At 39.7% G+C, this 25,696-nt stretch overlaps 1 protein-coding gene across 1 annotated transcript in view; it reads right to left on the bottom strand.

The window, feature by feature from the left end:
* The window catches only part of PPP3CA (protein phosphatase 3, catalytic subunit, alpha isozyme), a 285,188-nt gene that overhangs the window by 94,976 nt on the left and 164,516 nt on the right, over positions 1-25,696 (bottom strand). The window contains exon 3 of the mRNA XM_009885532.1: positions 21,383-21,583. Within this exon, the coding sequence (XP_009883834.1) occupies positions 21,383-21,583 (201 nt within the window). The remainder of the gene's footprint in view (positions 1-21,382; positions 21,584-25,696) is intronic.

Below are 25,696 nucleotides of genomic sequence, written 5' to 3'. Positions count from 1 at the left end.
GCAAGATGTTCAGTACTGCAGAACTAGAGCCACCCCCAGTTGTGTTAGGGACCAATCCAAGTGGTCACTTCCATAGTCAATATTGTTGCAAAGCAAAAAAAAAAAGTGGCTGCCTATGAGCTGGCAATGCTAACAACAGCAAATAGCTGCCAAGAGCAATCAGTCTGCCCAAGCAGTATATCATGAGCTAACAAGTAAAATAAGGAATGGAGAAGGCACATTAGATTCCAGAAAAAGTTGCGACTAATGTAGGAACCAAAACAGTGTTAACGCCTCGTTCTCTGTGATATTTATTGCTACGTACTGTAGCTACCTCATGAAATAAAAGGTTAAACAGAACTCAGTGTAACTTCCTCTGACTTCTAGACACAGCAAAGCAGGAAGGCTCTACAGTACCTTGGGACAACAAGTAACCTACAGAATACTACTTCAACCTTACTTGCACGTATGCTATTAGGGGACACCTAAAAGGTGCTTGCTGGACAAAATATTTGGAATAAAATGTTAATAAGCAAATAAAAGCACAGCTGAAAGCTCTGCAAAAGTGAGCAGTGACACAGAGAAGATTTGTGCCTTGCTCTGTCAGAGCACACATGGGTATAGAGCCCATAAGCTGCTCCCAAGACCAGAGCCCACTGTATTAAAACTCCCTTCAGCAAACACTCTGCCTAGTTATGAAATATTAACTGCAGCAAGGAGCATCACTCAGGATTAACAGTACTCATCCATTAAGCAGAGGGCCAAGCGCTACGCTTCCTTTGAGAACTGCAGCAAACGGTGCTCGCTGCCATTCTTATTTCAAAAGCCATCCCCAGTAAATGAATTAGAAGTTGACTCTTCCTGAGTTAGGAGCAGAGAACACACATGCCCAGTTCCAGCGCAAAAGAAGGTCTTTGAATATCCAGTTCTGGAAGAAAAAAAGGCCATTTAATATCCATTTAAATGAGATATTATACTAGGTACTTCAGTAGCGTCACCTCTGTTACTGCAGTCTACCCTGGAAGTAGTGTCTAAAATCACCACATAGCAGTATTCCAGCACTCGCTGTAGTATTCCTACTAGTGTTACCAAATGCAGACAAACAAGAGTTCATACTACAGGATAAGAGAAGCCAAAAAAGACCTAAAAGCTTCAAGTCCAACTAGTGGCTAATGTAGTTCATCTGTTTAACTTCCAAAGCTAAGCATTAAGACTTTGTTTTTTTTTTTTTTAAAAAAAAAAAAAGCATGGTGCATCTTTCTCCAGAATGTATTAAAACCTTTTAACAAACATACTTAGGATTAATAATGCATCTTTACTTTTCCACACACACAAGGAGTCAATCTAAACAACTTGTTTTCAAACCGAAACCCTGTGTTTCCTTCATGCAGCTGGATATCCAACAGGTGCTAAGGCAGCTCAGTCAGATTCACTGTAGACGAGCCCATTGAAGTGATCTGGATTAAAGACAGTACTCAAATGGGTTTTCTTCTTTCTATTTAAAATGCAAGTCCTTTCAACTCTGTTTATATTAGGCCTTTGGAAAAAACAAACAAATACATAAATAAATTGAATTTGCATTGCTGCGGATATAACTAGCCGCCTTGCAAAAGAAGGGACAAACCATAGGTGGTGGCAGGAACTTTTCTCCAGCAATCAGAGGGGTGTCATACGCTTAAGGCTTCACAAGGCGCCTGCCTACATCCAGAGAAAGGGCTGTCTCAGCCATCTGGCCTCCATCCTGCCTCCAAGACATTCCCCAGACTTCAAAGGGAAACTAAAGGGCAAATCTGACTCTCTGGGGCTGGGCAGGGGTTCCTGTCTTGCTCCTGACTTCAGACTTTGGAGCTTACTCTGCAGGTGGAAGATCTCACCCTTCTGCACGGGGACCCTGACGTTTTATATCTTCCGTATGAACCACAACAGCTGATAAAGCTGCTGCTCAGTTTCACCAATCTAAAAAACTTTCAGAGGAAGTTCTGCATTATCCATGTATCAGCCCTCAGACACAGCATTTAAAGTACAGCCAAGATAAAGTGAAAACTCGCGCTGACTCCACGTGTTTCTGAGGCAACAAGTGACTGAAAGAGGAAGGCAGCTCCAGATAGAGCAAAGAGAAACAATGGGAAGAGCCAAGGCCAGATGTGCAGAGAAAGCAGAGAGGAGCAAACAGAAGATCATGGAGAGCTTTGAAGGCTGATGCAGGAGAGAGATGTGGAGGAAGATGACTGGACGAGAATTTGCATGGGGCTTTTGACAAGGCAAAAGTGCTGCTGTGCTTTCAATATGAGATGACTTAGCACAACGCAAATTGCTCCAAAAACATACTGCACGATGCTTTAAGAAACAGAAGTTTCTCAGTGATTTAGGTTTTCTTGTTTGAAAGTGACTGTTTTCTAATCTAAGAAGAAAACGTCTGAGAAATCACGGTGAGTTCTCCCCAGAAGTTTAACTTCCCTCCCTTCACCACACATTCAGCAAGAGGTTTTAGTGAAACAAAATGGGATTTTTTTTTAAAAAAAAAAAAAAAAAAAAAAAGTGTAAGCAGACTTAAGTAGTTCTCAGCCTTGGTATTCAAGCCAAACATGAAATAGAAACAGACGTAATGTTGGGTGCTTGTCCCAGGAAGGCTGGGAATGCCACATCAGCCACTTAAGATTCCTCAAAAGGAAAATACAGAGGGAGGAGGAGACAACATCAAAAAAATCACCACTTCAGGTCTCCACAGCCTAGATAAGGACTACAGCTAAAAGCTTCCCACCAGAACTAAATACAAAGTTAAACACACGTTGGCATTCCTTATACGAGGTTAGCTGGCTTCTTTAAGGATGGCATAAAGAAGATACAACCAAGACCAAGCAGAAGATCATTTATCACCAGAAACCAAAAAAAGAAAAAATAATTATAAACAGGCTTTATGATCGAAAATGAGAAGTAGCAGCAAATGGATGCTAAGGCATCAGAAATCCCTTTTTAACTGATATTCCTTGGAGTACAACAAAACAAAACTTGCAAGGATACTATTCAAAACCCTGGGCAGATTACAGCAAAACAGAGTACACGCATCCCTCATCAAGAGATACATCTAGTATACAGTCAGCTAGTATTTAGCATACAAGTAATAAACACAATTGCAAACCAAGCCATAATTTTGAGCACTGGCAGAGGCAATGTTGCTGCTTTTGAAGCAACGTGCTAGCTTATCTACTGTAAACACCTCCAATATCTTTAAAATCTACGTCAAATGTATATGCTGTCCGATGCTACACCAGGATAGAGCGCAGTCTGTGTGCATATATACACACAAGTCCATGATACCCAACTCAAAATAAACGTAAGCTTTGTATCTCACGTGTTCATACACACATACCAATTTCAGATTTTCTTTAAGCTTAGAAGTGAACAGTTGACCTCCCTTACACTGGTTCCAGAGAATTATTTCATTGAAAACAAATACAACCTTTTCATCTTTTGAGCAAATTTCCACAAGTATAATTTAGGCATATTTACCAGATAGAAATCATAGCGAAGAAGCATCATGCTGTACTGAGTTTTTTGATGACAAAAGCATCACAGCTCATTTGACACAGCATGACTCAAATATTGAGCCTAGGATTATTCTGCAATACTCGGAAAAATATCAGCAGATCTTCCATATAGTAGCAATATAAAGACTATAGCAAATTACTTTTCAATAAATGTTGCATTTCTCCTATAATTTAAATATCATACCGTAAGAAAAAGACAGAAGCATTACATGCTTTGGCTATGCATATAAAACGTGCCCAGATTATACATTTGACTTTACCAGCGGCTGGTATTTATTCTTTCCCAAGCATTCAGGAAAATACTTTATTTCAAAGAAATGACAGGGTATCTTCAGCTTCCCTAATAAGCAAATGCAATTTCAGCCTGAGGGTTCATGGCAGTCCCAGCTAATCACGCTCCTGGCCATTGCAGTCCCCCTCGCTCACTTGCTCCAGCTCCTGGTCTCAGACATCCCCGAGCAAAACAAACTGCTTCAGCATATTAAACCAACAAAAAAGCCAAGCACTATATTTAATTATGTAACTTTTGCCAGGTTAGATTTCAGTGGGCTTAGCATGCTGGAACAACTGAACACAGGTCCAGGGGAGCTGCCGAGCCCCAAAACAATGTTGCCCAGAGAGGTTGTGGAGTTTCCTTCTCTGGAGATATTCAAAATCCACCTGGATGAGTTCCTGTGCAACCTGCTGTAGGTGAAGCTGCTTTGGCAGAGGGGTTGGCCTAGATGATCTCCAGACGTCCTTTCCAACCCCTACCATTCTGTGATATTTGCAGTTACGTAGCTGGCAAACTAAGAGCAGTGACAGTACAAGAACATGCTCTAAATTCCTTATGTAATGAGCTGAATTTACTATTACAGCTAATTTTACAAAACTGTCTCAGCATTTTAACTTCAAACCCAAAAAAGCAACAGCACATATTATAAAAAATATGAAGAGCAATCCCTTCATATATCTCAAAAAAAGGAAGCAATTAAGACTTGTACTTTTTCCAATATCATCAAGGACACTGAAAAATTGCAGAGAAAATAAGAAGATTGCCAGGAATTACACTATTTTTGTAGATGAAAGGATAGGGAAGAAGTGGGAGGAGAATGAGCTATCTTCCATATCGTGTAGTTAATTTTCCAATTGAATTGTCATCGCAATGCCTTTACTTCAAGGTTTACCATGCAATTGCAGAGACGTGAACCGCTATCAAATCTTCCAAATGCAGCTCAGATTTTCAGTCCAGAACTACATTATCGTCTTTAGACTAAACTTCACATAATAAACCATTCCAAAAACTCACAGAAAGGTGAGGTTGCTCCAAATCCGAAACGTAACAAGCATGGATCGATCAGTTAGTTTCTCCAACTGCCTCCTTTTTCTATCCAAATATTGGGTTACATTAAAATGTCTTGCTTTTCTGTACCTTAAATCAAGATACTCAGTATTTCAGCCATAAGCTTTGAAATATGGTACTTGTCAGGCTGCAGATCGTATGTTATTTTTTGGAGGATGGAATTCTCTCTCCTGCAAGAAGTATTAAACACTACTGAATTTGGACTCAAAGATGCATTGCACAAATGGCTTCAAAAGTGTATTTATGCAACGAAGAAGAAAGCAAGGAGGGATAATGCTGAAAGACCATCAGGCACTGGGATTGTCAAAAGCCGCCTCCACCAGCCACCTTCACACAGCTTGACTGCATCTGCAGAATAAGAAACTACTGCAAAATAGACACCTGCGATATTTTAAAAATATACCTGCTCCCTTCTGTTTGATCCAAGAACCTTTCCCAGACCACATCCCCCTCATGGTTTAATTAGTATATTTAAGTAATGTACACAGCAGGTAACATGGACACCCAGAATAAGGAGCCACTAAATTGAAGACTTTCCACACATGGAAAGCAGTGCTATTAAGACACTAATTATATTTTTCTTCACATCTATGTTTAAACTATCTTAAACAGCCACAATACCTAAGGAAAGTACAGGAGACAGCATTTTTTCCTGCCATGTAGCATAAGTTTTTCTGCATGATTAAGCTAAAAGGACAGCCATCATTTGTCATAATGACTATCAAAAGATTTAAAAGCCACTGGAAGTGTAGAATGATAATAGAGAACTAGGAATTTCTCATCTCTCAAGATAATCTCTCTCGCACCACCTTACCCATCGTTTTATCCTCAGGAAGAGGACAAAAGGCTGCTATCCAGGACATTTACCAAGTAGATTGCTGGTTTCCCTTACATAGTTTATTAATTAAAAATGCAAATATAATCTTAGTTTTAAACTTCATTGTAGCCCCAAAGACTAGAGTTTTTCTTTCTCATGTGATTTTCACTATGTGTTTTTTCTTCTTGTTTCTTATTGCTTGTGGGAAGTGTCCCTGTCTATGGCAGGGGGGGTGGAACTCGATGATCTTCAAGGTCCTTTCCAACCTAAACCATTCTATGATCCTATGATAGATACTTTCAAAACCAAACAACTGTTTTATTTGTGACGTGAAACACAGGGTGTTTCAGCAAAAATAATAAAAAATTTTTAAATCCTATCCTTCCACCTAACTGTATCATAGTGAAGGGTTTTCTTCTCTTCTGTTTGTTTTATAAGTCCTATTGCTGCAGCAGTGCAGGAACGGATGCACTCTTGGAATATCTGATGGATCAAAATAGGAAGGTGTTGGACAGAAAGTGTCATATATTACTTCTTCCTCAAGTAGTCTCACAAGATAAAGTTTTTTTAAAAAATATAAAAAACTATAAAACTTTACTCTTCAGTTAAAGTGTCAAAGCACATCATATAGTTTAACTAAATACATCTCTAGTACCCAAAACCTTGTGAGGAGGCTTCCCCCTCACCACCTGGCCATTACTCAACCTCTAGTAGAAATTTCTCATTGGAGTGTAACTGAGCAATTCAAAGAATCAGCTTTTGAATTCCTATTGGTTACGATTTCTAAATTATTTTCCTCTGCTTTCTCCCTTGTAATATTTACCTTTACACCAGGCTTTCCGTGCCTGTTTCTAAATGACATAGATATCATGTGAGTAATCTCTTCTGGTTGAAAATGTAATTTATTTTAATTGGAACTGAAAACTTGTTTGAGGGGTGGCAGGAGGAAACTGTTCCTATTTCCTGCTATAGTTCTCTCAGCATCTAATTACACCCATAAAGAGGAACAATGGGGAGGCTGTGTGTTATTCAGTTTAATGTGGTTAATTACACGATTCCCTGTATGCATGCAAATACACCAGAGCCTCACAACTGATACAGCACCCACACAGCACATTTATCAGCTGTAACAATTGTGCTTTGAGATCACATACGGTATACCCTCTAGATAAAAGTACTTATTTACTGGAAAAGGTTTCTCATTCACAAGAGGAAAAAAAAAAAAAAAAGGAAAACGCAGCAGAACAGACACTGAATCAAAAATGCTAACCATTAGCATCTGTATTTTCCACAAAATTCTTGTCAATATGAATTAATTTCTTGCAACAAGAAACATACTCTTCTTACTGAAATACCTTTCCCCATGCTTTCCCTGTAGATATGTACTTTGGAGAGGTCCTTTTTATACCCCCATGCCCCAAAACACTAACAGAAGTTGAACCAAACACTTCACTTCCAAAAGTCTGAAATGATTTGGGCCACCTCAGAATGGAATAAAGGTACCAGTCAGATTTATTTTATAAGTCAGGTTCTGTGCCCGGGTACTTCTGAGGACACAAAAAATAATTTTTTAAATATCACCCACCACTGAGGCCAAGGTTTCAGCTGGCCCAATGACACATCAGGTGGATGGATCCTCTTCATTATTATTCCTTCTTCAAAGTCTTGCATAAGCAACGCTGTGTGAACCCAAAGGCAGACAAGAGAGGGCAGGTGGTCAAGGAGGGTACAGGTGAGAGAGCTTCAGGCACTCATAAGGGCCTCTGTGAACACCATGCTCTCCTCCATACACTTTGGTAAGCTTAATGGAGAATAATCATCAGTCGGGCACTGCAGAGCAACAGCTACTAATGATAGCTCAAATGTCAACACTGGCTGTCCTGGGAAGCACATGTCAAAGGAGTTGGTCTTGAGAAAAGACAGACAACTCAGTGCTCAGAGAACAATTCTTCCAAGGCCAAATTTTTTAAGAATAAAGTCACCAAGGAAAAAAAAGAAATGGGAAAGGGAACTGCATATGGTCCTCCTTCTATCAAGAGTCAAAGAGATGTTTCAGAGGCTCAGTGTGAAAGGGTCTGAGCTCAGATGAGTCACTGGGGTTCTTGGAGCAAAACAGACAATGTGGATAATTGATAAAACAGGGGCAGACATTAAGATGGATAGTCTTGATGACTGAAGAATATGATGGCTTTTGTGAGGAGTTAACCTCCCTCCCTCACTACACAGTTGGAACAGTAGGAGGTCTGTTCAGAAACATGGTGTTAATAGGGAAGGAGGAATGTGTGCAAGTTGGAAGGAAAAGATGGATTACTTGAGGTAAGAAGTGGCAAAATTTAGCCCTGATCTATCTTTGAAGTCTGCCCTGCTTTGAATAAGGGGCAGGACCACATGACTTCGAAAGGTACCAGCCAACCTAAATTATTCTGTGATTTTAGGGAAAAGACTTTAGGGAAGAAAATAATGTTATTTTTGTTATGTTCACTACTGAATGAAACCCTATACTGATAAAAAAGCTTTAGTTTGGAGAATATGTCACTGATGCCTAGGGAGAGTGTGTGATGAAACAAGAGCAAAAGAACCTGCAAATGTACGAGAAGATAGATGTCTTTTGGCAGACTAATGCTTTGATTTTGTTTAAACTAGCTTAAGTGAGTAATTTAGCTTCAATAGCACAGTGAATAACTGCTATTGCCACTAAGTTTTAACCTTTACCTATTCAATTAATGTTAGACCTTAAAAGCTCTTCTCAAAGAAAAAGGCTTTATATAAAAACTAGGAAAGATGATATTCATATTCCTGGTATTCTTACAGATTAAAAAAAAATACAGCCCTTGAGGTTCCAGAACACACACACAACAAGGTTCGATCAACTAATGTAAAAACTTAAAATTTTTGTTTATGCAATTGAAAAGCACTTCCTTCTGCCATAAAAATCTGTACCAAGCAAAGGTGGCAGATCTTCATCATTTCACTGCCACCTCAATTCAACACAAATCCAGTTTATTTTTCATTGCTTCCCCAAGTAAGATAACCTGAAACTTTTCTCAAATCCTTATTTAGAAACTCAGACTTCAAAATAAAAGGCTGACTTGCGCTAATTGCTTATGCTTATCTTCTCTCCCACACTTGTGGCAGTCTTCTGGCCAGTGCCTATAGCAACAGCTGGAGAGCTTTGTATTCTGGCACTACCATAATGGCTATTATTTCTCTCTGGCACACTTGCATGTTAAAGAACATAAGGCCTTGATGGCAGGTACATTACGAAGCAGCCAGACATACCAAACGCATACCAGCAGATGGCATCTTCAACCAATTACATTTTAAACAGCTCATGCCTTCAGAAGGACATTGTGCATTTGATATAGTCTTTGTATTCTGAAGCCTCAAGCCTCTACACTACAAAAAGCAGAAGCACTTTCGAACACCTAAATTGGCACCAATGATTTGAAAGTCATTTTGTGTTGCTAAAATGATCAGTTTACTGAGGATACAGTTGTTCCCTCAACAAGGATTCTGAGAGCCACAGAAGTATTCTGTACCATGCTTGATGTCCTCTCCTGACACATCTCTTTAACGCTTCTTCTCTAATTTTACAAAAAAGTCTAGGTGCAATGCCACTGGATTTCCACAGAGGGACTACTGATTTACACAGGATTTAACTACATTCGATGCTGGCCCTCTCTATAAAGAGCTGGTTCTGGCCATAAATAACCTCTATGTGTGTTTGGAAATTAAGTTCTTCCACTATAATGAGAAACTCTATTTCCAGTAGCAGACACCTTCATAAAAACAAAAGAAAAAAAAACCAACAACAAAAAAAAAACCCAAACCCCAAGTAATTCTAAGAGAATCAGTAGACTACGAACCTATTTTTAATCTGCTGCAATCAATCATTAAAATAACAAGTATAGCATACAAACCACCTTAAAATCCTTAACAATGATTACTTTGTTGTACTTACAGAGCAACCTAGTCTCACTTCAACACTGGCTTGCCATGCTAATCCCATTTCAAGTAAAATTTTGGTGAAATGGCTGTCACCTGTCATAGGCTGTAATAATTAAATGCAGTCTAGAGACACATATTTTCTTATTTGTTTAGAATCTAAAGACAATTTTCTCCCCAAAGGAGTCTTACCCTTTCAACTGGAGTTTTTGAGATTGTTTGAGGAAAAAGTATAATCTAGTTTTAAGTATGTATGCTGATCTCACAAACAGCTCTTAGGCCTACTTCTCTTTACCTTTAATTGTGTTGCTGCACTGAGGCTAGGTTTTTCCCCTCTTAAAGTCTGGTAAGAGCCAAAAGAAATGAAGTGGAACAAAGAAGCAACTTTAGGTTTCATAATTTATTGTTCTAGACAACTCTGACTATTGCCTGTGACAGAAAGCAACCCAAGCAGAAAGAAAATGGAAGTGTTCTTGCACTGCCACTTCATCAAAAGGCTGAAGTCACAGGATTGATTTCTATGGCCACCGGCAATGCCCCCAACCCACATTGCCACTCTGCAGCTCTCAGGCTGTATATACAGAAGACACCAAAGACAGAAGAGAACATGTATGAAAGATGAGCTGAAATGCATTGTGGGTTTTTTTCTTTGTTTGGTTGGTTGGGGTTTTTTTACGGTTATAGATTAAAAATCATACTTTAAATTCTTCTTTATTAAAACGGGTTAATAAAGAATAAATCTGACACAGTTCACTCAATTTTATCCCCTTAATTATTCAGGAAAAAAAGATATTTTTGGTCCGGTTCGATAAACTCCTGCAGTGAAGTCTCACAAGCAGTTCATTTTGATTTCTGAATTCAACCTATCTTGATTGAAGCAACACTTTCTTGGTGTTTTCCACCTTTAAAGGTAAAATGTGTTGCAGAGGTAGATTTGGAGCAAGAAAGGGGAGTAAGAATGACTGTCAAATATTCAACATGACAACTTTCAGAAGTAACACCTGAAAGCAATGATGCTGATGCGCCTAAATGAGGCAGAAGGATTCTCCACAGCACCTTCCCTTGTCATGAGCACCAAAAGGCTGGTTTTGATTCTCAACAAGCTCTTAAACTGGAGCTTAATCCATTGGCATTGCGTCCTTGGGTTGCCTCCTTTAAAGATTATGACATAGCTGGATCAAAAAAAAAACTCACAAAAAGGAACAACACTGACTTTAAACCAAGCGATTCACAAGGTTCAACACACCTGCTGAGCTCAAAGCATTATTTACGCAATAAAGGGAATGACAAAATGGCACAGGACTTAGATTCCTCTTGAAAATTTAATTCTTGCTGAATCTTCATCAGAGGACGAGGAGCAAGATCCTCCTCACTTATCAGGAATATTATCTCAGGAAGTAATTAGCTTCCGGAGTGGTATCAATCCATGAATTTCAAATAGATTTACATGCCCAAACCTAAGAGAAGAGAGAAGCAGAAGCCTACACAGTCATTCTGGAGACAGCGCCAAGGAACAATTTGAAACTCACTATTTCATGGTTTGATGTGCTAAAAAAGGTGCATAATGACACCTGGGTCAGAAGAATATGTTATGGCTTGACACATTACCAGTACAAATCACGTACACTATTGCCACGATCCCCTGTGACACCTCCCAAGACTTTTTGAAATCAACGGCAGATTGAAAACATGCTCCTGTTCAGCACAATTAATCTTCACAATTAGTGCATTTATTTAGAGAGCATGGATTTTACAGAGTTTAAAGGCAATTTAAAAATATGAGATTTTTTTTTAAACTAATTAAAATGTTTTGAATAGCAGGTTTTTTTTCATTTAAAAAGGCGATATCTTCACAGAGGATACTATATACACTTGGAAATTATTCTATAAATGTTTTACCTAGATAAACTACAGAAAACCAAATAGAGAAAGTATCTGTCTCAGCTCTGGTAGTATTTTCTAGAATAACTAAAAGTGTAATGAAAAAGCATCTAAAGGCAGGAAGAAGTAGAAGAACCACCCACCCCACAATAACATCCTTCTATAAGCATCATTTCCAACTTCTCACACTCCCTGAGTATGCCCTTCCTAAGTGATGACAGGTAATGTTTATAATATTTCTTAAAAACGAACCTGCTAGTTATCTCCTTTGCACTTGCCAGTGCTTCACAGTCAGGTTTTGGTGAAAGGTTAGACACGCAACCGTAAAGCACAGATGAAGGCAAGAGGTGGCTGGTGTTAGCTCCAAAAGCACAACCAGGCTCTACAGAACAGGCGCACACATCTGTATAGCGATTCCCAAATCAGATGAACGCAGTGGTACCTCCAAATGGCAATGCTCAGCTAACGCAAAACACTGTTTGTTTCTGTCTTGCTATTAGTCCACCCCCTCACACTCCTCCACTTCCTTTTCTTCCCTCCCATAGCTGTTCCCGGCTCAATTTCTACACTATGGCTGCTCTACAGCTGTTGCAGGTACAGTGTGATTAAGATAGTATCAATCTCCCTTCCAGCCTCATGCACATATAATTGTTTCACACACACATATAAAGTGGGGAACACCGGTTTCGTGCATGACTGGTAGATTTTTGTGCTGGCTGGGGTGGGGTGGGGGCGGTTGGGGAGAGGGAGGCAAACATATGCCGGAATTTCCCTCTGCCCCCTTCTAGGTCTTACTCATTTCAGTAGCTCCTCCATCCAAAACAAGGGGAGGAAGGAACGTGGGTGGCTGTGATTTTAGCAGTGATCCCACTGCATTCCCACACCCCTTGCCAATATAAATTGCGACCTAAGATTGAGTTAAATTAACCTGAGGCCAGAATCAAAGGGAGGAATAACTAGGCAAAGCTAAGAGAGGCAAGAACAAAGGATCTCTTTCTTTCTAATGAGGATTACACAGTGCAAACATCATGGTTGTTTTCAAAAAAGAATCCAAGTGTCAAAGACCCACAGCTACTCAGTTCTAACTCAAGTTGTGCCACCGACTACATAATTGCAAAGCAAACAAAAAACCTGATTTACAAGTTTCAGAAAAATCTTCGAGAAGCTACAATAAACACCACTGCTATGATACACTATGTTTTATTAGAGCAGCCCTAGAAGAAACGCTAACGTGCTATACTGTGCCGTCAGTACTTACATGATGAAGCAGCACCCACATGCTAAATAAAAGATGGTAAGAACAAAGTCCTAAAGACTTAGGTATTTGCAAGCAGTTGTTTTTCGTATTTGTGCTGGTGGTTATTTTTTAACCAATCCAATTTCTGTGCTGACTTGAAGACCAATACATATTTGATCCTCCATTTCACAGCACAAAAATTAAACTCCGTATCTGAAAGTCATCTCAGATTCCACAATTTCACTTGTCTTATTTGACTATGATTTTTGCACCATTTGACTATGATTTTTGCACCAAAGCAAGTTAGCTGTAGATGGATTATTTCTAAGAACAAGCGAGGTAGTTGTAAAGAAAACGGCCTGTAGTATCCACTGTCTTGGCAATAATGATGGATTTCAGCAGCTGCTACTAGAAAACATCAGCTCTGCCAAAATGTCTGAAGCAGCTCGATTAAGCTACAAGACGCAATCACTTTGTTGTACCAGGGATGCAGGCCGGCATATTTCAATCCATATCTGGAACCGACAGAAGCATTTAGGGAAGGAACAGATTAAAAAAAAAAAAAAAATACCTACAGCCTTATATCTTCACTTTCTTTTGGAAGTCCCACTTTTTAAGCCGCAAGTGATTTGATGTTCTCAATAAAGCATGCAAAATAGTTGGAACAGTGTCAGTTTTAATCAGCAATCCAATTAAAGGATCCAATCAAGTTCACTTTAACTGTTCAACAGTATGTTTATATCATAAATTCTTTTTAACAGGAGTTTAACATGCAGGTTTTCTGTCTTTTAATAACATGTTCAACAGCAATATGTAAAGGGAAATAATTGTTGCAACAGCAAACTGTGCTCATGCGTACATTGAGAAGAGTGTATCTAACACATTTTAGAAAATTATGGCAAATATTTCTTTGTAAAGTCTAATTCATTTATTAAGTCAGAGAACACATCTGCCTTATACAGGCATGTAAAAAGAACTGGACTATCTTTTGTTTTCAAGAAGGATGCAAGAGTAGATGGAGGTGTTGATACTTTCCCCTTCCTCCTCTTAGACCATTTCAACCCGTTCTGCTGAAATGTCATATTATTTATGCAAATGAGATCGTGAATTGATACTAAGTAAGAAACAAGCCAATCTTTATTTCAAACTCACGTTTGCCTCGTTGCAGCCAAAGTTAATTTCTTATGACAAAGAAGAATTAAGTGCAGGCAATTTATTCTGAGTGTGAGAATAATTAGCTGAAAAGTATCCAGTTCTCAGGTGCTACTGGTCCACACAAGGCATCACGCAGAAACTGAAACTGATGTAGTTACACCAGGAACATTTGGGACTCACATGCATTTTAAGGCTAGAATGAACAAAATACCAGCACGTTTTCAGAACGACTAGCGCTACAGTTAAAGCAGCTAAAGGAGTTACAACTGAAAGATAACCACTACTTGGCTGAGATACAGAAAGAAGTGTCATACTGTAACCAGCACCCTGTTTGGAGGGCAGACTCCATCATTTGCTCGTAGTCTTGCAAGGATTATTAAAGACGCTTTTTAAAGATAACTTCAATGAATGCATTATGGCAAAGAAAGGAAAAGATTAATTCTCCTGTTCAACGCTTACCCTCAGAAGCTGCAGGCATCTAGACTTCAAACCAGCATTAAAGCTTTTAGACTTGGGAGTCTGAAGACAGCAGTCACTCAGGATGAAATTTTACAATTTGGTCATGCAAATGCTTTTTTCACAACATGTAAGTAAATATTTCAGTTATAACAGTGTCCTAGAAATTCAATAGTTTCCTCAACAGTACTCATGGCACATTAGCTTTAGAGTATAAATTAAATTACTTCATTGTGAAATAGAGAAGTTTTAACTAAAATTGCTTTTACTGAAATGTTAATTTCAGACAAACTTTGATGTTTTGCTAATACAGAGATCTCACAGAACTTGTACATCTCTAATAAGCAATCTTGTTTATTTTCCATGACAAAATTCTATCTGAAACTGCTTCAAAGGTAAAAATCAGAAAGAACTGTTTCAGTTTGACTCTCCAATTGCATCAGATCATTTGCATGTGTGCTACAGTTCGATGCAATTTTAAACATTATTGCCTTTCTACTATAATGTGGGCATAAATACTTGTATTAGCTTCCCTTAGCACTGATCACTTTAGCTTGAAATTCTCAATGTTTACAGAGTTTTAACTTGTACAGCACTAGCAACCTACTAAGATTATTTTCGGCTACCAAATGAGAGAAAGTGAGCAAAGGAAAAATGTATGTGGAACATGAGGAAACATTGAGGCCCAGGAGACCCTACCATCCCATGGAATAATGTACCCAGAGAATAGCTGGAAGCCTCAAAGACCATAAAGGCACATGCTGGGAGGAAAGGGCTTTCCCTCTGTAGTTTATGGACCTATAATGCACCAAAGGTTTCCGAAGGTCACCAGAGTTGCCACAGTTGTTCTACACAGGCTGTCCCCAGATGCCTACAACCTCTCCCCACCCATCAATATAGAGTTCAAATTGCAAAAACTCACGGGGTGCTCACTACAATACAAACATTACAAGCAATTCAAGTATTTAAGTTATATTTCCATGCTGCTGTGACATTCAACCAAGCCAGTGGAATTTTTTACCCAAAGACATTACAATGAAACTGCAAGGGGGTGCACTGCCCCTTAGCATGCACAAAGTTAGTACCTGTATACCTACTGGAAAATATACATGCACCCTACTTACATTATGTGATGCAAAGGGAATAGTAAGGAAGGCTCTGCAAGCAGCAGTGGTTTTCTCGCATCTACCCCCTATGTAAACATAGGAGCTGCAAAATCTAGGACAAGCAGAGGAAAACAATATGGCCAAGGAAAAGACCTGCAGAGACTGAGACACTTCCCTGTTCTTTTATAAAAGTTTCCACACTGGAACAATAAGCTTTTATTTTGTCTTCACCCTGTGCTCACCTGTCTTCGCACACCAAGCTGCGTGTGCCAGGCATTTCAGAAAGCTTTGAACACAGGAGAGCAGTCAGGGCTTCCTCAGTGAAGCATGTGAAGGTTTAGAACAGGAGTATATGACTGTTTTACCTATTTTCCAGTTTTTCTAAATGAGGGACTAACAGATGTTGCCCCCTGTGCCTTGCACATGGCCCGGCTATTGTCACCAGGCCACAACTGTCATTGTCACTGCTGGTGGTGGCACCCACAAAACCAGAATTGAGGACATCTGTACACAGGCAGCTGCCTTGCTAATGTTCATACGTTACATGTGAGTGCCATATGCAAAAAAGCACAGGTTTATAAAGATGCATATGACTTAGGGTTTTGTATTCTTAAGTGTACGAAAAGAATCTCTTGTTAATAACGACGGGCAGAGACTAACTGAAATGAGTGCACATCAAGTACACAAAAAGAGAGACGTCAAATGTTTCAAGAAGAAACAGAGCACGTGTTAATTACTTTTAAAATAGATATCATCAGAGAAAAAAGACTTACCTTCAAAACACCACCACACATCTCTTATGAGCTTATTCACTTGTACAGTCACATATGCAAGAGATATCATGCTATTTTCATTCAGTATCTGTAAATCTAACAATATCCTCGAGAAAAATAATCCAAAAGGTACAGTCAAGGACACAAAATGATAGATATTAGACAAACATACCACTTAGAGTTCTAGGTTTACCCTGTAGCAAAGTATGTCATTTAAGGAGGTATAAATAAAAATCACAGAAAAGTTAAGGTGGGAAGGTCATCTAGTGCAACCTGCTCTGCTCAAAACAGGGCCAACTTCAAAATTAGATCTAGCTTCAAAGCTGGAATTGGCTGTTGTCATCAGCTACTTTGCTGTTGAAATCAAATTCTGCAATAAGACCTTTGGGTTCTTATATTTTAAACCCAGCCCCTTCAGATTAATAATGCTATTTAACCTCTTGTAGCTGGTAATTTTTGCAGATGTTGGAAAACAACAATTTATCATGTTCCAAAAGTGCAGGTTTGGTTGCTTTGAAAAGGACCAATGAACTGAGGCCCATTAATGTCAACAAATCATACACCTAGTAATTAAAGTGAACACTACAAATGTTGGCAAAAAAAGAACTCCATATTTAGGATGTGACAGAATTAAGGTTTCAAGTACAAGCTCTCTTGCATATGCATTATGCTACAAATTCCTTAATTATATAGTCACTTTCTGCTCTTTTCCATGCAGTGGACAGAATGAACCATACTCATGCAGTGAGCTACTTTCAAGTTGTGTTCTCTTCACTTGTGTGAAATATGCTTTAGCTACAAAACTTGTGTGAACCTTACTCTGAAGACAGCATGATCAGCTTGCTCACATACTTTCAACACCACTCAGTATAGCAGTACCTCATCACTTCAAAAGACGTCTGTGAATTACTGTCTTCAAAACACAGGTGAACTAAAGGGTCCCTTTCACAGACCGGGAGCCAAGCAAGGCAACATTGCCATCAAAGCGTTCACCTAAATTTGTTTTTGTGACATAACACATTCAAAAACCCAAAGAACTTGCCATTTTATAGACAATTCTATAATACACAGCGGTATACATGTATAGTCACACACAGAGAAAGTTACTCATGCACTGAAGTCAAAGGGACACATGCTTGGCATGCAGTTAAGAGTGTTCAGTACTTAAGAACAGCAGACTTGGGATCTGGAAGCGAAGCCCCATAAAAACAAGCAGGTAATTAGTCAGTCATCATGCAAAGGGTAGTGTATGTCACTTGCCCAGAAGCATTCTGTGTAGTAATGAACCTATATAATAAGGCCACATGAAGCTACCCAGGCAATTTGAAATCTGGCATTCCCAACTGTTCTTTGGAGTGTGACTTCAGTAAATATTGCCATCAGGGAGGTTCAGAGATATACTTCCTTAGCCTTCTAGAAAAAAACAATTAAAAACGAGCCAATTTCTCCATGTGTCACTATACTGCTATGAACATAAAACAGGACTAGAAATTCTAAGGCTGCCATAGAGACATCTTTCCTCTGAACACTGAACAGCTGTAGTCTAGTGGTAGATCAACCTCATTAAAACCACAAGCTTAAGACAAAGACCACATGCCTCAAAGACAACAGGGTATAGATGAAGTGGGGAACAATCCACCTGTAGAAGGTGGCTCCCTGTCCCCTTGCCATCTGCCCATTCCCTGGTGGGTGAAAGCTGGCATGGATATTCCCCATGGTGCTGCAGGCAACTGGAAAGGATCCTGGTAGCCCAGGGTACCCGACTCACTTCTTCCCCACACAGGAAACCCAGATAACCCCACAACCCTTGTGCCACCCCCTCACTTCTGCCAGTCATGAGACAGGTCTGTACTGGTAACTGCTTCTACCACAGCCATCACTCTGCAGCCAGGCCCACTCCACCATGTGCCCCTTCATCTCCCAGACCGGATGTGTCGCCCAGCTAGTCCCAATACCTTTGTCCACCTCTTTTTCATCTTCCTACTTTGCCTGCCCAGCCATCCTCTACCAACCTCTGACTCAGCCTCTTGGCCATTTCTTTGTCTCCCAAGCTTTTCACCTCTATCACATATTCTTGTCTTCAATTCAAGTGTCCAGTCTCAACCACCTCCCTGTCATCTGTTGAGCAGCCCCTGTCACCACCTTTTGTCCCTACTTTCAGCCTTTCCCTCCATACGCTCACTTTTTTTGACCCAATTCTCTCCATCCTTCCCAACTCACATTCACAAGTCAAGACAAAGTTGCCTCAACACTTCCCAGATGCAAGAAGAGTCCTGATGGCAGAGGACTTGGACTCTCTTCTTAGTTCAGACTCTGTTCAGATTCATACCCACTGAACAGCAGCTCTGTGTAACAACTGCAGGAACAGTTCACCTCGGTTCTAAGCCAGAACTGTAGCAAACTATGCATGCATGTCCATATGTACGTAGCAAAAGATGAGAATTTGAGCTAAGGTCGCAATGAATTCAACAGCAATACTTCAAAAGGCTTAAAACCTTGCCAAATTTGAAAACAAAATGTATTAACTCAAAATGACAACCACATTGGTGCTTCCCGCTAACTGCAAACACAGAGTAAGTTTTATACATAAATGTAAAATAATGGATTGCGCATGCCACATTAAGGCTCTTTGCATGCTTCCCCCCCATTATGCAAGTCGTCATCTCCCTCAAATCCAGGTCTTCTGCGTACCCACTTTATTTCACATGACTTTGCTTATAAACAGAACTCTGATATTTTTTCTGAGGACAATTATTTCACCCCTTAAAATAAGCAAAAGAGAAATTTGAAACAGGGATGGCTGCATAAGGCTTTAAAAAAAAAAAAAAAAGACTTTTCATGTTCGTTAACATTTATCAATTATATCACTGTACTAATCCACAGTGCTCTTACTTCAACAGTTATGCTCTTCTCTCTCTCTTCTTTTTGATGATCACCATCTCATTAATCAGCTACAGGGATATGTTTCTAAAAGATGAATGCATCTCCCACAAAGGATCCCATATTAATGACTTCTGACTGTCACTCTTCAACAAGACTGCTTGCCATGTCTAAAATTTAAAATTTATTTTCTTCTCCACTCTATCAGTGGTTCTGTTTGTTCTTCCATATGTTTGAAAAAAGCTTTCCTCTACTCCATGGTTATTTCTTGATTGCCTGTATACCTTGCACTTCCACCACATCGCCGGTCAATTGATATTCTCTTTATCCAGTCACCTGCTGTCATACTAACTCATACCAAGAAAATTGTCAGGCCCACAACAACGTGCTTCACAAGCTTTCCCAACCTCCCCCTCACAATTTATTTTTTTCCTTCTTTTGATGATCACTTTCATAACTCCAGCTTTCATGTTTGTTCATACAGAACATTAGCACTTCTCAGCTACCCCACTAACAAGCACTAGGAGCCCAGCTTTCCTACGCCAGCTTAAAAAGAGAGTAGCTACCAGCCATTCCAAAGAATGCTGCAGTACCACAATCATTCAATTTAAAAAAATATAATTTCAAAAGCAGGAACAAAGGAAGATGTAGGCTCAACCGAAAAAAGAATCAAAGACTTAAGTTACACCAGTGTTATAGAATGGGGTAACCTTCAGGACATTAATCTCTAAAATATAATTCAGAACAAATCCAATACCTTCAAAAGCATTTAAGAAATAATTTTTAAAGAAAAAATTAAAAAGAGAGAGGGAACAATAAACATGGACTTATGGAAATCAGTCAGGACACAACACAGCAGACCTGTCCTCCTACAGTCTACATCTCTCAATGGATTAAAAGGAAAAAAATAAAAAGAAAGAAAAATGGAAAAAAAAATCACACTGGAGAAAATCCACAGAAAGGTAGAATTTCTGCATGTCTGACACTCAGTTGTGGACAACGTTATTGCACCTCTACAACTTCTTCCATTTATCTTGAAGTGTCAGAGAAAGTATGTCTAGAACTGTATTCTCAATCTTACTCGGGGGAACCTTTTATTCGTCCTGTTTCCTTTATTCATTCATGAGGTGCAACATGATTGACATCTTTTCCATCAGAATTGTACAGCAGCATCACAAGCTAATTTTTATATAAAAGATGATACACAGCACCTCTCCAGGTCAAACTACCCTGTTTGGATGTCATTTTTAAAATTACAAGCTATAATCCTAGTCAGACACTATGCTCTTCAGTTTCAGGGGTTTCCTGAAAATGAAGGTTTTGCTGCTTATACGTAGTTTTTGGTGAATGCTACCAGTACTGATAATAGAGACCAGTAACATTTATTCTAGAGCAGATGAACCTATTTCTTTTACTTTTGTCAAGGCTCTCCAGAAACAAAAGTGACAAAGGGACCTGCCTTCTTAAACCAAGTTTTATAGTTTGGTTTCATAGTTTAAGCTGGCTGCAATTAGTTATCTTTTGCCCCACAGCTAACTTTCTACGCTAGATCAATTTCTTGCCAAAAATGCATTCGTATCCGATAACAACAACAAAATAGAGGAGGAGGCACATAAGAGCAAGCCAATGCATTCATACATTCAGAATGCAGTTGGAGGCAGGAGACAATTAGAGAAGGAAATTCAAAGTATAAGGCATTTCCTGAGGATTAATGAGCGGGTGGTAGTGTTTGATAGTCAAGGGCAGGATGGGTTCTGCAACCAGCACAATTCATTAATCCCCCAGGCAACACAAACTTTTTTTTCCTTTTTGCTGCACTCGTTATTTGCCTTAGCATTTAATTAAAATTTCCATTTACTCTGACACCATTGTTCTTTCAGAACCCAATGCTGTCTGTATGTCTGAACAGTGCCACTATGGTAAGTGACATCTATAAAATTATGGAATTAATACCTGGTGCAAAAGGCAAGATAACTTTTCAAGTTTAAGAAAGTTCTCCTAGTCTTCTCCTAAGGACTAAAAATGTTCTCTGTCTTAGAAACAGAAGGAGCTCAGCAGATGTGATCCTTTCCTCTAATTTACAAGCCGCTTGATGGCCTCCATTATCCAAATGGTAGCAGACAAAGAGAGAATTGAGTGTTGGAGAGAACAAATGATTTTCAAGCTGCCTTTCAGCTTCTTAGGAAAACACATACACTCATGCATTGCTTAACATATCCTAAACGATCAACCACCCCCTCCATCATCACAACTCCGCACTAACCTGTGACTGGTGCATCTATGTCCAGCAAATTTTTTTCCTGGCGGAGAATTGAAGCTCCCTCTGTTATTATTCTCAAAGCAACGCTCTCTTCCAGTCTCCCTTCTTTCATAAGGTGTGCCTTTAAGATATCCACACGGGGTTTTCCATCATTGTCAAACACTTCCTTAGCTGTGAGCCGGTGACTTGGAGGAAATGGGACAGCTGAGCGGAAAAAAACAAAAATATCTGGTCACTTTTTACTGTAAATCCTCTATTACGGATAATGACACATTTCAAAAGACATCTCTGCTGCAAAACAGTGTTAACGTGAATTTTCTACTACCTCTTATAATTTGTGGTTTAAATTGTACATAGATTATCAAAGATACCGTTGAAGCACATGTATTCTGCAGGCTACATTATTCACGCATGCAAGGACAACTAATTCATGCTTATGAAAAACTGAGAGGAAGATTTAGACCATATTTACAGGTAGATACATTCAAACAAGCCCCCCAAAAGGCATGGGAATATCAGGGAAAGAAGGGAATGGAGCTTAAACTGCTCTAGTAGCACTGGAGAACATTGATATAATGCTCCCTTCCATTAAGAGCATAAAATGCACAACCAAGTGCAATATTTAATTTCTGTGCATGGACATGCATAGATACACTCCAATTAAAAGGCTAAAATCCAAGACAGACCTCTCTCTAACGACTTGGAGTAGGGGGATGGAAGATGTCTTCCCCGTATAAGTAATAGCTAGCTACGCAAGATGCGTTTGAAGCCCATCAAAGCGTGCCCGAGTGCCAAACAGACCACTCCAGCAAAGGCAGGGCAGAGGATGGATCAGACTGAAGTTGGAAATAAATGAATAAATAAATAGGCGGGTTGCCCTAGCAACATGGCAGCAGCTAGCGAGCTGCCTACTGCCGTCACGTAAGGTCTGCGGCGCACGGCAAACTTCAGCTGCTCCTGCTCTCCTGGAGCCAGCTGGGGCGAGAAGGCTCGGAGGTGATGCTGTCAGCTGCCGCGATGAGGCTGGAGCATTATCCCGGCTTAACCCCCTTTCCCTTGCAGTTCAATCGGAGCGGCCTCACCAGCCACAGGGTAATTATACTGATCCCTGCTGCAGCTGCGGGAGGGTCAGGTTATTGGGGAGCTCGGAGCGGGGAGAGGAGGTGGCCGCAGGGCTGCTCTCGGCTGGCCGCATCCGCAGCGCAACCCCATCCCCGCCAAAGGGCCGTGTCTCCCGCGGAGTGCCTTACTGCCAGCTCTGCCACATCGTGAGGCACAAAACCCTAACGCAGCGGATCAGTGTATCCCTTAGCTTCAATTTTCTTCCCATTTCACAATCAGTGTACTTCAGAAACAGCCCACAAGTCACACACATCATTCAAAACCCAAGCCAAGAACTCTTCACTTACACTACCAGAAGTAAGAGAGCAGATAATAAACAATTTCATTTTGTGCAGTTATTTTCCAGAGATAAACACAAACATCTTCAGAAAAAGCTCTTTTTGGTGGCGAGGGTAAATGATTTTTTTCCTTTCTGCTGCCCTAGCTCCAGCAGTCCAGTCACTGCAATAGTCTAGTGTGGACTGATGAATATCTGTCTTTGCAATACACTGAAGCCCGAGCGCTCTCGGACTTAAACGTGGGACAAAAGGGGAGAAGGTGAAAGTTTAAGACATCCCTGACGCCACCAGGATTCTCCTGAAGTAATGGCACCTACAACCAACAGTGAAGTTAAAACATAGCCCTCAGCTCTGGAAAGCTCTGCCACAGATCCGTGATCATCTTCTCACTCCATCAACAAGAACTCCTGGACTGCTTTGTATTAGTTTATGTTTTGAATGGTATTTCTATGAGAAGAGGTAGGCTGTTCAAGACTAAAACCTTGCCTCGCTTTTCACAGCTACTGCAGTTAAGCCTGTCCCGTGACACTCACAGAAATGAGGTTATATGCTTTGTCAGTCTTTTACATGTATCTGCAGCAGACCCTCAAAAGCAAGACAGCTGTATACACGAGCTATAAACAATTCATTATGCAACACAGAAAAATAGTAACCATTGCAAGAAAAAGGATCGTGAATGAGAACTCAGCAGTTCTTCAAGCCTTCACCCTCCTCCTGCAATAAATAAATAAATAAAAAAAAAGACACAAAACCAAAGCAGCAGAGGGCTAGCTAGTCCTAATGATCCTGCATTTCCTGCGTGGAGTAAGGTGGAGAGGGAAAAGCTGTTACTTATCTCCAATCAGTTTGGCTGGAAGAAGCACGTACCATTAGCTTGCATTCCTTTGCAAGACAACCACCTCTATTCTTCCCCAAAGGTATCACGGTGTAAAAACCTATGCAGCATACTATTACTTTGAGGTAACTACCCTACATGCATGTATGCTGAAAGGAGATTTTTGCATTTATAAAGACAGAGCAAAACAGACAAGCAAGCAAGCAAAAGCTACGATATGTTACCTACTGATTAAGAGAAAAATATAGCATACACTGCAGCACTGTAAAATATCTGCAGGCAGATTTCTAACAAACATGTACCAGGGGCTAATTAAAGAAAAAAAAGATACTGTTCCAATAGCAGATGATTAATTAGCAAAAACATGAGCGACTGAATAGAGCACAAATTGCATCTTCCATTATGAGAATGCTAATTTTGTATGTACACATACACAGAGCTTCCACAGAAGAACAACATAAGAAATGGTCATGTTCACGCGGAAGCCAGTTAAGCATCGTTCTTTACTGGTATCACCCACAAATACCCGGATCAACCAAAATCCTTTTATAAATATAGCAAACATTTAATTTCCATTGCTTTATATGCAGCAACATTACCATCTGAGTACACAGGTGTCCATCAGCTTCTCCATACCTGCTTTCTTATTCTGTTGTTTGTTTTTTTTTAAAAACCTACGCTATTAGCACTTGCAACAAATAACTCACTCTCTCCCAGTGGCTTTGTTTTTATCAGAAATAAAACCAAGAGCCTCATCAGACAGCCACTGTGCACACAGAGCATGCACAACGTGGAAGAGAGAGGAGCCCACCGGGGAGAGGCAGGAGGAGGCAGGAGTGGTGGACAGAACTGCCGCCACCGAGCTCGCCATGGCACAGGTGATAAAATTTGCATGTACATAGCACATGTATTTTTAGGAAGTTTAGTGACAAATCCCCTCTACAAGAGCACCACACAAGAAAGTCATGCACGCTTACCCATCCTCTGTAAAACAAACCCTGGACCAGTCTATACCTCCATTTACATTTCTTTCTTTGCATTGGCGTTAAAAAAAAAAACAAAACCAAAAAACAACTATTCACCATGTGAAATTCTACCCTGGTGGTTTGGTAATAAAACATGGACCCCAACAAAAATCAAAGAAACAAAGTTTTCAACCCTTTACCTCAGCCTGTCAGTAGCATCCTCCGGAGATCTGAAAACACAAGAAAATACTCTTTAACCACTTTCTGTTGGGTTTTTTTTTCTTGTGCTATCAGGTCTCTTGAGCATGTTCCAGCAAATGGAGAAAAAGATCAACCTGCTATTTTACTGTTTTTGCAGGCTCCTGCAAAACCCATCTCACCAATAACACAGCCACTGCAAAGGTCAGACACATCATTACTGTTTCTCTCAAATATTAAGCAGCCTCTCTAGAACAAATAAATAAACCATAAAGAGCTGTGCTTAATTAGAGTGGACCATGTGTGCACACATAAATAAAATACAAGCACACGGCAAAGCAAGCATTATTTTGTTTATATATTATTCATTTAGAAATGAAGATGTACACTAAATTAATACTCTCAGAGGAGGCCACCCATAAGAAAAAACCCTATCTTTTATCAATATTCAAGTTTCTTGCAAATTATCTCGCTCTGTAATGCTCGTCCTGTAATTTCATATAACTTATGCTGGATGCCTGTATGTAACTATGTTCATAGCACACCATACTTTTCTGAAAAATAAATGCTTTCCTCTTCATTTTTTGAAAACACACCAGTAACTACCATCAACTCAACAACCCAATGCATTACATTTGTCTGATGGCAATTTGCAATTCTGCATTTTGAGAAACATTTGCACTATGGCAGTGGCTACAGCACAAGTTATTAAACAGGTCAACACTTAAACTCTATGTGTGCAAGAATATATCAGACCACTCTGAAGCTTTATTTTTTTTCCATCTACTTATTCATAATTTTCAGACTGAGGATACATAATATTTTTCTACCTCAGAAACTCCAAAACCTTATTTCTGAAAGCCAGGAACATTTTTAATAGCCAACTAACACTTTTTGCAGGCTGCTTTGGAATATCTAC

The sequence above is a fragment of the Charadrius vociferus genome, unplaced genomic scaffold (genome assembly GCF_000708025.1).
Source record: "Charadrius vociferus isolate BGI_N301 unplaced genomic scaffold, ASM70802v2 scaffold55, whole genome shotgun sequence".
Classification (NCBI taxonomy): Eukaryota; Metazoa; Chordata; class Aves; order Charadriiformes; family Charadriidae; genus Charadrius; species Charadrius vociferus.
Note: the sequence above shows the minus strand (reverse complement) of the source record. Positions and strands in the feature narration are given on the sequence as shown.